Source organism: Epinephelus lanceolatus, chromosome 23 (genome assembly GCF_041903045.1).
Source record: "Epinephelus lanceolatus isolate andai-2023 chromosome 23, ASM4190304v1, whole genome shotgun sequence".
NCBI lineage: Eukaryota > Metazoa > Chordata > Actinopteri > Perciformes > Serranidae > Epinephelus > Epinephelus lanceolatus.
The window spans coordinates 35,820,066-35,834,936 of NC_135756.1; the positions used below are offsets into that span (position 1 = coordinate 35,820,066).

Sequence of the window (14,871 nt, forward strand, 5' to 3'; positions counted from 1 at the left end):
CCCACCTAATTTTAATGATTATCAAGTCTCTTCTGTAGTGGAATTAGCATCATATTATGCATGCATACACCTATTGTTATGGCCCACCAGCAGATGGAGACATGAAACAGAATGCTTTTCAATTTATGTAATATTCATTCATTGTGCAAAATAAGAAAAAGTACGCTGACTTATTCTGACAGTATGTGTTAAAGCCAATATCTGCCAATACTGATATCGTGCTGATATTATAAGCATGTTGGCTGACTTTAACAAGGTCTCACTCTGAAGTCGTCAAAAATAGCCAATTGGTCAGTGACCCCCAGCGTCAGACACCGACAAAAAAGCTGTCATTTCACGTCGTCATGATTTGTGGCCAGTTGCAGTTATTTTTTAATGGTACCCAGCAGTGACAAGAAGAAACACAGCAGCACAACAACAAAAGTTAGGGGGCGGAAGTCCGAGTAGGGTGGACCAGAGAGACGGTTGATGGGCCCAAAAACCTCTGACTTTTAGCCGGGAGGCCAGTGTTCATGTCACTTAAGATTGTAAAGCCAAACCCTGTTCTTTTTTCCTAAACCCAACCACGTGTGTGTGTTGGCTAAATGTAACCACGTGCGTTTGTTGTTAAAGGGGAAAAAAAGAGTCGATTTTAGGTGTTGTACTGACATAGTGTGTTTATTTTGAAAGAGATTGTATGCAGTCTGTACACTACCTGTGAAAATGGAAGTGTATTTTGAAAACAGACAATGCATGTTTCAGGCTGAAGTTGACATGGCATCACTGAATGTCAACAACCAATGCACCCAGGATAGCTTGCATGACATACATCGACGTGGAAAGTCCATGACCCAATATTGATATGTGACAAATTTGGAGTTTCCAATAGTTCGATTTTAAGCTAATATCAGCTGATACTGATGATGTGCAGATATTATTTTGCATCCCTACGATATGATTTTATATCTATGTTATATTGGCCATACTTTTGTTAATGTGTCACCATTTAGCATACATATCCAAAAATATAAGTCATTAAATTTACAAAACTTCAAGCAGTCAACTCAAAACACATCACAACATGCTGCACTGCAACACTGCCTAACAATGTTGAAAGCTGGTATAACAGACACAGTGCTCACCTACTGTACATGCATAATAAAATAACTTACACCAAACAGGTATCCCTAGAACTGATCAAGTTAATACAAATATGAAGGCAAAAAAAAAAAAAAAAAAAACACAGCTCGCTCACCATGTACATCAAGCTGGAAAGAGACAACAGATGCCATGTTGTTTGATGCATCATGTTCATGTTCATCCATGCTCTCCTTGCCCACAACCACACAGAGACCTCAAGCTGAAAGGCATGTGCAGGAGTAGTGCCCCCATACAACCATACACATGCTCAATAAATCCACATACATAAATGCAAAAGAAAGCCAAAAAATCCATCCACACATCAGTCCCCCAAATAAAAAACACACATCCCACCACCAGCCTGCGTGTGCATTAATGCTAAGACAATACTCCAAATGAAATTGAATTTGGGGTGCTCTAACTTTGACATCTCTAACTTACCTGATGCCTATAGTAATATTGTCACTGTGTGAAGTGTTGAAGCTGGAGTTTGATTTTACTATTTGTCATCACTACTGCCATATACAGCGCCTTGCAAAAGTATTCACCCCCCTAGGAATTTTTCACGTTTTAAAACCTCACAACCTGGAATTAAAATGTATTGTTTGAGCATTTGCATCATTTCATGTACAGAACATGCCAACAACTTTGAAGATGTGAAAAAATTTTTTTATTGTGAAACAAACAACAAAAAGGCCCAAAAACAAAGAACTTCAGTGTGCATAATTATTCACCCCCCTGAAGTCAGTACTTTGTAGAGCCACCTTTTGCAGCAATTACAGCTGCAAGTCTCTTTTCATAAGTCTCTATGAGCTTGCCACATCTTGCAACTGGGATTTTTGCCCATTCTTCATGGCAAAACTTCTCCAGCTCCCCCAAATTGGATGGTTTCTGCTTGTGAACGGCAGTCTTCAAGTCAAACCAGAGATTTTCAATTGGATTGAGGTCCGGGCTTTGACTAGGCCATTCTAACACATTTAACTTCTTCTCCTTAAACCATTCAAGCGTAGCTTTAGCAGTATGCTTCGGGTCATTGTCCTGCTGGAAGGTGAACCTCCGTCCCAGTCGCAAATCACAGGCAGACTGAAACAGGTTTTGCTCCAGAATGTCCCTGTATTTAGCACCATCCATCTTTCCCTCTATGCGGACCAGTTTCCCAGTCCCTGCTGCTGCAAAACATCCCCACAGCATGATGCTGCCACCACCATGTTTCACTGTGGGGACGGTGTTCTTGGGGTGACGGGATGTGTTGGGTTGCCGCCAGACATAGCATTTCCCTTTGTGGCCAAAAAGTTCAATTTTAATCTCATCTGACCAGATCACCTTCCGCCATACATTTAGGGGGTCGGCCACATGCTTTTTGGCAAACTCAAAACGTGCTTTCTTGTTTTTAACACTAAGTAAAGGCTTTTTTCTGGCCACTCTTCCATAAAGCCCAGCTCTATGGAGTGTACGGCTTATTGTGGTTCTATGGACAGACACACCAGTGTTTGCTGTGGAACTCTGCAGCTCCTTCAGGGTTACCTTTGGTCTCTCTGTTGCCTCTCTAATCAATGCCCTCTTTGCCCGGTCTGTGAGTTTTGGTGGTCGGCCCTGTCTTGGCAGGTTTGTTGTGGTCCCGTGTTGTTTCCATTTGGTGATTATGGATTTGATGGTGCTCCGGGGGATCATCAAAGATGTAGATATTTTTTTATAACCCAGTCCTGACTTGTATCTCTCTATAACTTTGTCCCTGACTTGTTTGGAGAGCTCCTTGGTCTTCATGATGTGATGCTTCTTGCTAAGTGGAGTTGCAGCCCATTGGGGCCTCTCAGAAAAGGTGTGTTTATACTGACACATCATGTGACACTTAGATTGAACACAGGTGGACTTCATTTAACTAATTCTGTGACTTGTGAAGGTAATAGATTGCACCAGCGCTTTTTAAGGGGCTTCATAGCAAAGGGGGTGAATACATATGCACATGCCAATTTTCACTTTTTTATTTCTTTAAATTATTCTTTTATATATATTTTTCTCATTTCACTTCACCAACTTAGATAACTTTGTGCAGATCCATCACATGAAATTTTCAGATGAAAAACATTTAAATTACAGGTTGGAATCTAACAAAATAGTTAAAAAGCAAAGGGGGGTGAATACTTTTGCAAGGCGCTGTATTCTGGATTTTGCTTTGTAAAAACCAAAACCCAGTTACCCTGCACCACTGCTATCATTACTTGTAACTGCACTGTTGACGTGGGGAAAAAGGACAGACATGTCCTTACTCTAAGACAAGCAGAGGTATGTCTTGTTCATCAGCCCAATGGTGTGTTACAATTATTCACTGCCAGCTCCTCACTGGCAGGGGGACATGATCCTTCAATGACTTCCTACCTGTCAACACAGCCAACTGTGTTTTCTGTAACTGATACCATTGCTACTAGCACCTGTAACATTTATGCTGTAATATTTTGAGATGTTTACCAAAGGATTGTACCACATGCTTAGTGATAGTTAAAGCCCCTACAAGGAACTTTCATTTTGAGTTGAATTTGGCGACCCTGTGGACAAAAGCGGTAGTGTTTTGTCGGAATGAAGCCTACATTTCCCATGAGCTCTAGCGCGTATTATCGTAAAGACGCTTACCTGACTCGCGCATGTGTTTGTTTTGGGGATGAATGAAACAACAAGACAGGAAAACTTTGCCCCCGCTCCTATCTGGGATCCCAGCTCACCTCTGCCGCGCCCCAGCTCCACCTCTCCGGCATAAGCACCACTGCCACCAGGGTAAACGCAGTGGTCTGCTGGTAAGGCTGAAGGCCTGTTTGGCGAGCACTTCCACGGCCCCTGTCGATGCCTGGCTGGTACCTGTCGTCGGCCCGGATGAGGTGTTGGCGTGGGGTGAATCTGCGCAACCTGCGGCCTCTGTGTGTGGCTCCCTGGACAGCTAACGCCGTGGACCCGCCGACTCCTGCCAGGATTGGGCTGGTAAGTGCTAGATCACTAGCGAACAAAACGTTTATCCTGAAAGATTTCCTGACTTCCTGAGGATTGGATTTTCTCTGTGTGACTGAGACATGGCTGACTGTTGGTGAGTCCAGTGCTTTCACAAAACTTTTACCCGATGATTGCTGCTATTTTAACTCCCCGCAGACGTCGGGTCGAGGAGGAGGAATAGTGACTATTTATAAGAGTCACTATAAATGTAAGCAGCTAGGTAAGATGAAGTGTGCCGTCTGAGTGCCGTAAATCGCTTCGTCCTGGAAGCGACCTGGGGCGGACCCGGACACAGTTTCCTAAAGGTATGGATATACACTATATAGAAATAGCTTATCTTCACACCAATGGTCTCATTTGCTGTTGTAGGTCACGCACAGACATCAGCAGAAACGAGAGACTTTTGCATATCCAGTTAGAAGTTCCTTGTAGCGGCTTTAAGAACAGAATCAGTTTTGTAGGGATCAACTGGCCATTTATTCAGTTTGTTGAAAGGGGCCCACAAAATGTATAATAGTTCATCCATCAACATTAATATCGACCATTTCATGGCAGTTCTGAAAATGTCAACTTGCTGGTGCAGGGTGCTGGCTGCTGACCCAAGTCACCAGACCATCAGAGTCAGAAGAATTCATTGTTTGGGAACCTTGACTATCTAGACCATTGGGTCCCGACTAGTGGGTCCCAGTCCAAAAGTGGGTCGCAGGTCTATTCTGAATGGACTTCAAGTGACTCACAAATGTATCAAGTTTGTAAAAAACATGCTTTATTTTAAAGTATAGTGAATTTTTTCAATATAGCTTGACAGCATGGCCAAATGCAAGTGTGATGCTGAATATATTTCACTGTGTGGACCCTGAACTAATTACTAAGGAGAAATCTGGACCATGTGGATGGACCAGTTGGAAAACACTATTCCAAAACACATTTGTGAAAATGTTTCTGGGAGATTTGGAATCTTCAACTTCCTAATAGCACCAGACTAAAAGTTAAGGGATCAACAAAGTCATTGGGATTCCTCCTCTGGCAATCATAGACATCTAAACAAAATTTCTTGACAACTGATCTAAAGGTTAGACACAAAATGGTGGACCATTTGACTTGAACTGCCTCACAAAAAGAGATAGCTTGAGTCAAAGTGAGTGCACAGTCTTCAGTTCATAGAATGTTTCAGAACACACTAAAAGCAATTTCATTTGGAGTAAAGTGATGCAAAGAACTCCCCCAGGCGAATATTAACACACAGAATATGGAGTTTTGACTGTTTGGTTGGGAAAGCACAAATGCGTGCATGCAGACACACGTGCTGTACACACTCAGTGCTGACCTTAGCGTTGGGCCCTTCCATACCCAGGGCCATTAGCTGAGCTACTGTGTGTTCCCGCAGGCTGTTGAGCTCCGCCTGCTGCCGGCGGAGCTTGATCAGGAGCAGGGTCAGCTCCTCGGGCTGCACAGAGCAATACACAGAGGAGAATGGAAGAGCTGCCATACTGACCACATCAACAACACCTGTCCGCTGTTTGAAATCAAACTTGACGCAGTGACTCTGATGACCTTAAAGAGAAGAGGAACAACTGCAACCACTGATTAACTGCCCAGTTAAAACAATCCTCACCCTTTAATTGCAAGATGATGCATTAAAAACCTTTTATTTTCAGTCTGGTGGCAGAAGTTTGTCATGCACTGATGACTATGTCTCTTCTGTTCAACAGCGACAATATCAGCCCCCAGCCTCACATTTCTTCTTTTTACATCTACTGTAGTCAGTCCATCTTTATTTATTCACAAAATCTTATTGAGATCAAGATTTCTTTCACAAGAAAGACCTGAGAACCAATTACACTTACTTAAGAAGAAGAGAAACCTCAGCTTGCACTACTAGACAGCCTGTTAGCGATGCATCCATACACATTAGAGGTTCTACAATGTGATGGATGGTTGAAATGATATGTCAGATTTATTCAGGGAAGCCTGGGAGCAGGAGGCTTTGGGCCTGAAATTATAGACAAGACGTGAGGCCTGCATTTAAAATAATGAGACATTACACTGTAAACCCCAATCCATGACACAAAATGTTATGTAAAGTCTACACAAATGCCCCGGATTGTCAATATTTGACTTAAATTTATAAAGCCTATTTTGCCTAATAAGTTCAAGGCCAATAAACAATACTATCATTGTGCAGTTAACATATTGTGGCATGTTGGGTCTAAGTGGGTGGAGTTTCCCAGCATGCCGTGAGACAATGTGTTTAAGGCCATAAGCTGAAGAAAACTGTGTTGATTGTTGTAAATCACCCACATAACTCATAACACAGTGATTAATGTTTATGTATTTTACAATGGTTCTAATGGGTTACAGTTAATGTTGTGGTAAAAGACATTTTGCATAGGGATACTCGAAACTTTTAGTTCAGTACAATACAGTAACATAAAAGTTTTGAGTACACCAGACACATAATTCAAGATTCAAGATTCAAGAATAATAGGGATGCACCGAATATTCAGTAACCGAATATATTCGGCTGAATATTGCAAAAAAACACACATTCGGTATTCGGTGGAATAAGTTAAAAGCAAGGCCGAATAATAGCGGCGCGGTTTTGATAACGCAATCAAACAGCGTGCCGTGACAGGCGGATTAAAATGTCGGCAGTGTGGCAATCCGTCCATCACTGCACTCGCATTTGCGACTAAAAATAGTTTTGAGCGAGCAAAATAGGCTTAAATCATTCAGCACGCTGTGCGAGCAGCCTACAGATTTCAACCACCAGGAGAAACGAAAGGCAAATCCCACTGATTGTGGGTTGAACGGGGGTCACAGACACAGACAGTAATGTAGCTATTCCTGTCAAATATGGCGGCCATCGGCTTACCGGCGAGGAGAAGTCGGCTCCAATAATATCCTCTTCTTGGCGTCATGACTGCCCAGATGTACCTGAACAGCCGAGCCAGCCGAACACAGGTATGTGATGTGTCGGAGGATAAACGAGCCGTTCACGGCCCACAAACCTCACCGCACTTTAGGGACTGTTCTTTACTTATGAAGGGACTTGTCAGGGGAGGAGGGTGGCTGGTTGATTCTTATTTTATTTATTTATTTTATTTTGATCCCCTATGTTCATCACTCATTGATGCTGTTTTTGAAGTATGAATAAGTCAATAAGTAATTTATTCCATTGAAATATCATTGATGTATTATAGAAAAGTGATTTATCTTTTTATAAATGACAAAAGGCACATCTGCCTCATTTTCGCTGTGATATCATGATACTACTCAGAACCATGATATTTTCATTGGTACTGTACAGTGGGTCCCAATATTGGTACCCTGACAACACTAATCTGGAGGGGGTTCATCTGCAAAAACTAATGAAAAACTAAACAACGATATTCGGTATTCGGTACTCGGTATTCGGCCAAGCGTTTAATATTATTCGGCTTCGGCCACAAATATTCATTTCGGTGCATCCCTAAAGAATAATAAATGTGTCATTTGACCCTTCTCTGACAGTATTGTCTGTCAGTATGAGCATTTTATTTTATTTTATTTTATGACACCAAATTAAATGCTCATACTGACAGTATTGTCTGTCAGTATGAGCATTTAATTTGGTGTCATATGAACATAAAAACATTGAGTACACATTTACAACTTTTTTTCATTGACCTATAAAAATATTTTGTGCCATGCTTAGGTTTTCTTGATTGCTAGAATAAGACAAAGAGATGAACTCTGAACCAGGAAGGTCTCTGTATTTCACCTCAGCACATTGTTATGTTAGACACTCTAATGTCGGTTTCAGACTACATGATATCAGCCCGATCATAGCCTGGTGCAGCATCATATGGTGTTGGCTCAGATTGTGAACAACAATGAGTGTCGTACACGATAATCCACAACCTGATCTCACAGAAATACGTGGAATGACCACGACCTCTTAACACCGCATTCCATGGTGGCAGCACGTAATGGGTTGAAATTATGTGCCGGTACCACGGAAACAATGCCAGTATAAAGTCAATTAGGATCCATTGTCGTGGGGGACACACAAATTCCCTGGTTCAACAACGTCCTGTATACACACAAAAACATGAAAGTGTTCTTGATATTAAAACGGCAAATATATTCCTGTCATAATTTCCCCTCAATAATAATAATAACATGATAGTTCGGCTGTACTAGATATTTGATATATTCAGTAGATTTACTTTTTTACGACACTATTTGACAACTCTACCACTGGAAGATCTACCTTCCCAAAAAACGCCGTTTCTAGAGTACTAGGTAAAATATCTAAAATTAACCAACATCCTTACTTCTTCTTAACATAGTTCATCTAGGTGCAGTGTAATTACTAGTTCGGCTTTATTAGATATTAGATATATTCAGTAGATCTATCTTTTTACAACCCTATTTTTCAACTCTATTTTACAAACTGCAAAAAACTACCGTCCCAAAAATGCCATTTCTAGAGTACTAGCTAAAATACCGAAAATTAGCCAACATCCTTACTTTTTCTTAACATAGTTCATCTAGCTGCTAATTACTAGTTCGGTCTTACTAGGTATTAGATCTATTTTTCTTAACATAGTTCATCTATGTGCAGTGTAATAACTAGTTCGGCTTTACTAGATATTAGATATATTGGGTATATATATCTTTTTACAACCCTATTTAGAACCCTACATTGCAAATCAGAAGAACTACAACTATGTTGCTGATATGTATCAAGCTGCATGGCGCAGTCCCAGGGAATTGTAGTTTTCAAAAAAGATAAGTGTTTTTCCTAGATTTGGAAGTTGTAAATACTGAATTGAGAGTACACTGTGGACTTTAAGGGGATGGTAAACACACTTGTGTAATCATATTTTAAATATCTAATTTCTAAATGGGTGAAAATTAATTTTATCCATATTTTACCCATACCTGACAGCACCCCCAGTTGTTGACTACACTGATAGTTGAGGTCAAGAGCTCTCTATATCAGTTGGTCCCATGTCTGTACGCCCTTTTGTTGCTGAATTATAAGCCTTCAAACAAGCACTGAGGTCAAGGTTCAAAGGTCAGTATTTTAAAGTAGGAGCCATATAGAATCTTCATACTGACATATGTTACTCTCCAGGTGTATAAAATGAATTTTTTTGTTTGATTCTTTGGTTGTTGTTTTTTTTTTTTTTTACTGTAAATAGTTACTAAAATTAGTCATCCTCAGAAAATACAACACTACTAAAAAGTAAACCAATAATAACAATAATGAAATAAGCATAAATAATATTAAAATTATATTGAAAATTTAAAATATATTTACAGAGTGGAATGGCCTAATAGATAACTTAAATGCTATTTATTATTGTTTAGACACAATTTATTTTTGCTTATATACTATTTAGCCTATTATTGTATTAAATTTTAGCATGCTCTACGTTTATCTACTGTAGGCCATATGTTTTAATTTATTTAATAAAAATGTATTTTATGTTAGGCCTACATCTTAATATTTTATGTAATTTATCATAGTTTAGTTCTTAACCCCAGTGTTTCCTCAGTGGGAGCCGTCTGCACCGGGGGGTGGCCGCTGGTTATGGCTGGTGTGGCGCTGGCTTGGGGTCTGCTCTCCCCTGGCCTCCCGATGCGGATGGCTCCACGTGATGCTGTTTCCTCTCTGGTTCTTCTGTGCTCAGCCTTATTTTTTTTCTTATTATTATTTAATTTGTTTATTTATTTTTCTTCTATTTTATTATCACATTGGGATGGAGATGAGGGAGGTGAGGGAGGTGAGGGGGTCTGTGGGGGATCTGTTGGGGATGGGGGCTCTGCTTTTAACATGTAAAGCACTTTGTGCTACGTTTTATTGTATGCTGTATTATGCTCTATAAATAACGATTGATTGATTGATTGATAATAGTCCAGAAATCCCTTCTTCATCCTGTTTATATTGCCATGGTACAAGATTTGATGCACACACACACACACACACACACACACACACAAACATCACACACACAGACAATCTTTTCTTAACAGAGATAGTGGCGTTTGGATTCAGTTGTGGCAGACGGATGGCAATTTGAAATGGAATGAAGTCCACAGATGGCAGACAGTACAAAACAGTAGTCGAACATGCCACATCCGCCCACAGCACAATGCTCTTAAAGCCTTACACTATCAAAAGCCAGCAAAATACATTTATTTTATTTTATGGCCTTAACATTAACCTATCATATTGTTGAGTTATCAAGGACACTTTTGTGTTTTTGTGTGTATACAGGAATGTTAACGATATCATTGAGGAAAACGAGGTTGACGTGACGTTGTTGAACCAGGGAATCCGTGTGTCCACCACAACAATGGATTCTAATTGACTTTACATTGGCATTGTTTCCGTGGTACCGGCACATAATTTTAACTCATTACGTGCTGCCACCACGGAATGCGGTGTTAAGAGGTCGTGGTCATTTCATGTATTTCTGTGAGATCAGGTTGATAATCCATCTTTTTATCTCATGTAGTGTGTCATAGTAGACGACCACTGACTCCACATCTGGGACGCTTCAGAGCATCCTGACAGAAAGTCTAGCAGGTTTGATTTTCTTTTTGTCTTTTACGACTTCTCTCATCACAGCTGTCACAGAGCGATCTACTGCTGTGGACAACTGTATGGCAACAACACCTCAGCATTTTTGATAATTCCTCTAGTGATGTTACCATGACAGAGTGAAAAGGTAAAAAAGATGAACAGCAGAGGACCTTTAGTAACCCGGTGAGTGTTGTCATTAGCATCGAGCTAGCAAAGAATGTTATTTCTTCATAATGGAGAAGGATATAAAGGAATCAAATTCACAAATAGTGGCTTAGCCTTTACTTTCCACAACTACAGAGGGTACTAGCTTCATTTGAAACAGACTACATTAGAAAGAGGCCTTTAATTATTATTCCCTCTGTATTTTTCTGTTTTTACTTTTAATCCGCTCCCGTTTGCCCTGTTACAGTTAATGCATCACCCATCATTTCATACTTCACACTTTCTGTATCCGTTTAAAATCAAAAGCCTCTTATAATTTCAGTTGAGAGAATCCCTTCATTTTCTGAAAAGGCTTTTATTGTGAAACATTTGCAGAACCCTGTTGTGGAAGATTCAGTGACTTGCATAGTTTTCATGTGGTGCTTCAAATGTAGCTCGTGCCATGTGGTGGCTCCTGCCATGCGGTGGCACATTTTATATTACTATAATAACAATGCGGCTGGCACACGAACAGCCATAGTGACTGAAATAATATTATCAAAAATAGGACAAGAATAATCCGATGACATCATGCACGTCATGAAAGACGACCAGGGATGATTGAATGTGGACCAACATGTAGGCTATTATGTCTGTTGGCCAAATCACGGCAAGATTTTATGACTTTACAATTGCCTAATCTGACATATTGACTACTGAAACAGACAAAATTGTGGTGTAGTGTGAACCCGGCATAATTTCCACACAGACGGGAGGTCACTAACTATATATACACCTTAACTCTTGGTGCAAAATTAGGGATGCACCGAAATGAAAATTTGTGGCTGAAGCCGAATAATATTAAATGCTTGGCTGAATACCGAGTACCGAATATCGTTGTTTAGTTTTTCATTAGTTTTTGCAGATGAACCCCCTCCAGATTAGTGTTGTCAGGGTACCAATATTGGGACCCACTGTACAATACCAATGAAAATATCATGGTTCTGAGTAGTATCACGATATCACAGCGAAAATGAGGCAGATGTGCCTTTTGTCATTTATAAAAAGATAAATCACTTTTCTATAATACATTAATGATATTTCAATGGAATAGATTACTTATTGACTTATTCATACTTCAAAAACAGCATCAATGAGTGATGAATATAGGGGGGATCAAAATAAAATAAATAAATAAAATAAGAATCAACCAGCCGCCCTCCTCCCCTGACAAGTCCCTTCATAAGTAAAGAACAGTCCCTAAAGTGCGGTGAGGTTTGTGGGCCGTGAACGGCTCGTTTATCCTCTGACACGTCACATACCTGTGTTCGGCTGGCTCGGCTGTTCAGGTACTTCTGGGCAGTCATGACGCCAAGAAGAAGATATTATTGGAGCCGACTTCTCCTCGCCGGTAAGACGATGGCCGCCGTATTTGACAGGAATAGCTACATTACTGTCTGTGTCTGTGACCCCCGTTCAACCCACAATCGGTGGGATTCGCCTTTCGTTTCTGCTAGTGGTTGAAATCTGTAGGCTGCTCGCACAGCGTGCTGAATTATTTAAGCCTATTTTGCTCGCTCAAAACTATTTTTAGTCGCAAATGCGAGTGCGGTGATGGACGGATTGCCACACTGCCGACATTTATTATTTACCTATTATATACCTATTATTCTTGAATCTTGAATTATGTGTCTGGTGTACTCAAAACTTTTATGTTACTGTATTGTACTGAACTAAAAGTTTCGAGTGCAAGCTGTTTCCAAAAAAATTTCAAGTTGAGTGGGTGAATTGGGGTTTACAGTAGCTGATACAATGTAAAACTTTCTTCTCTTACTTACAGTGCGTTTGTCAGTAGGGGTGGGGGAAAAAAATAGATTTTTAGATGCATCGAGATTCTGTCTTGAACGATGCGAGCATCGATGTGGAAAACTCAATCGATTTTAATTTTATTTTTATATTTATTTTTCAAATTACTGTAACTCCTCGACCATTCACGCTATCAACGTAATTCCAACGGATTCTGAAAGCTGAGAAGCGGAGCTTTCCAGTGATATGGTACGGCAGTGACGTCATTACCTGTGAAGGAGGGGAGGGAAGTCAGCACAATAGGAGGAAAGTGACAGCTGACGAGGAGAGTGCAAGTTGAAGTGATTTAGCGGAGTTTTGGTGAGTTTTAGTGGAGTTTGGGTGGCGTTTTCTTTGTAAATAATATTTAGTGTTGTAAATAATAATATCTGTGTTTTTTTGAGAGCTTTTGAAAATTTTTTATGCTGTGTTTTTGAGTATTTTTTGCCGTGTTTTCAGCGTGTTTTCACCATAGTTCGTAGTTTTGCCATCATTCGTCTTTTTTGCAATAGTTTGTGTTTTTATAGATCATAGATAGTTATAGTCAGTTATAGTTTTGTAAATACTGGAGGAAAAATGTCGAGGAGGTCGATGAGGGACAGGAGAGTCCCGTTGAGATTTGTGGACGAGGAGGATGGACCGGAGGAGACTGGTGGAGTGTAGTCATCTCAACCACAATAAGTAATACAGTTTGTATGCACTGGATATGTGTTCTCAGTTTTATAACAATAATGTTTTTCAATATCTAGTGTAAATTTTCTTATTGGCTCGTTTTATAATCGAGAATCGTTTTATAATTGTAATTGTTGCCCTCAGAATCAGAATTGAATCGAATCGTGAGGTGCCTGGAGATTCCCACCCCTATTTGTCAGAGCCTGTTTCCTAAAAACAGCTGCCTGCAGTAGGACTAAACCGAAGAGTTGTGATGACTCTCTGAGTTCATCACTGAGAGTTAACCTTCTCATTATGTTATCATTTGATTGATGGGTCAGTGGGACTTGAAGGGTTCTGTACAAATGCTGCGTTTTTTTTTGTTTTTGTTTTTTAAAGATATTTTTTTGGGCATTTTTAAGCCTTTTTAATCGATAGGACAGATGAGCGTGAAGGGGGGAGAGAGAGAGGGAGTGACATGCAGCAAAGGGTCACAGGCTGGAGTCGAACCTGGGCCGCTGCGGCAACAGCCTTGTACATGGGGCGCCTGCTCTATCCACCAAGCCACTGATGTCCCAGTGCTGCGTTTTTTTGCACCCTCAATCATGTCAATGTAGATGCGTGGAAGATGCATTCAAAAGCGTGACCAACACCACCATGATGCACAAGAGATAAACAGAGTTCAACTTTGGAACGCAGCAGTGTGCAACATATTTCATGTAAAAGGAACAACCAATCACAGCTGGCAGATATCTTTCCCTTCTTCTGTAAATACAAGTCTATGGTAAATAAGTTGCTCATTTTAGTGCAGGGCTACCTAGCAGAGTCCTGCACAGCTCTATTTTTGAAAACCCGCATCTACCTATATCCATAAAGCTCAGTACCAGACCCGACCCATTACCTGTCATTATGTCTATGTCAAAGCCGCACCTGCCCACACCCGTTAATAAATGTCCTGTGACCCGACCTGCACAGTGAATAAACCCACACAGGCTCCAGTCACTCAGATTAAACTGGGCTCTCCAGCAGAGGAAGAATCTCTTTCACTGGCTATGCTCGATGCCAGGATGACAAAAACATTCTGCGCAATCGCTGCCAGGTTAGGAAACATTTTAGCATGCTCCTTCCACAATCATAGAACCTCAAAAGGATCCTCCTCAGGTGTATTGAGCACAATGTAGACTGCCACCTCATCCTCAGATTTCCAAGTTTCATGGCTGGAGTCCTCCATGTCGGTGATGAATGTGATGACGGGGTCAAAGGTTCGACTTGTGCCCTTGACTTTCAAAATAAAATGAATTGTGGTTTGATAATAGTGATCACATCTTTTTCATGTGTCTTATTCTGAAAAATACAAAAATATATTTTTGTTGTCATCCTCTGCCCGCTCGGTTGTAGTTCATTTTTACCCAGGCCCCTACCTGTGAATTTAAACATATACATATGTTTACCCTTTACACAGCTTTTTGTGGGTTACCCGCAGGTACCTGGCCCAGTGCAGAACTCTGCTACCCAGAGCTTTACATCTGGCCCACGGACAATATTTTAGACAG

General features: G+C 40.6%; 1 protein-coding gene across 16 annotated transcripts in view; it reads right to left on the reverse strand.

The window, feature by feature from the left end:
- Positions 1–14,871, reverse strand: part of LOC117245778 (pleckstrin homology domain-containing family A member 5-like) — a 623,723-nt gene that overhangs the window by 91,160 nt on the left and 517,692 nt on the right. For 14 of the 16 annotated variants that reach the window (XR_013490410.1, XR_013490411.1, XM_078165309.1 and 11 more), the window contains one exon: positions 5,426–5,545. The exons of the other annotated variants lie outside the window; for them this stretch is intronic. Coding sequence is in view for 12 of the 14 variants with exons in the window: in XM_078165309.1 (XP_078021435.1) it covers positions 5,426–5,545 (120 nt within the window). In the remaining 2 variants the exon portion in view is untranslated. The remainder of the gene's footprint in view (positions 1–5,425; positions 5,546–14,871) is intronic. 16 annotated transcript variants of the gene reach the window in all.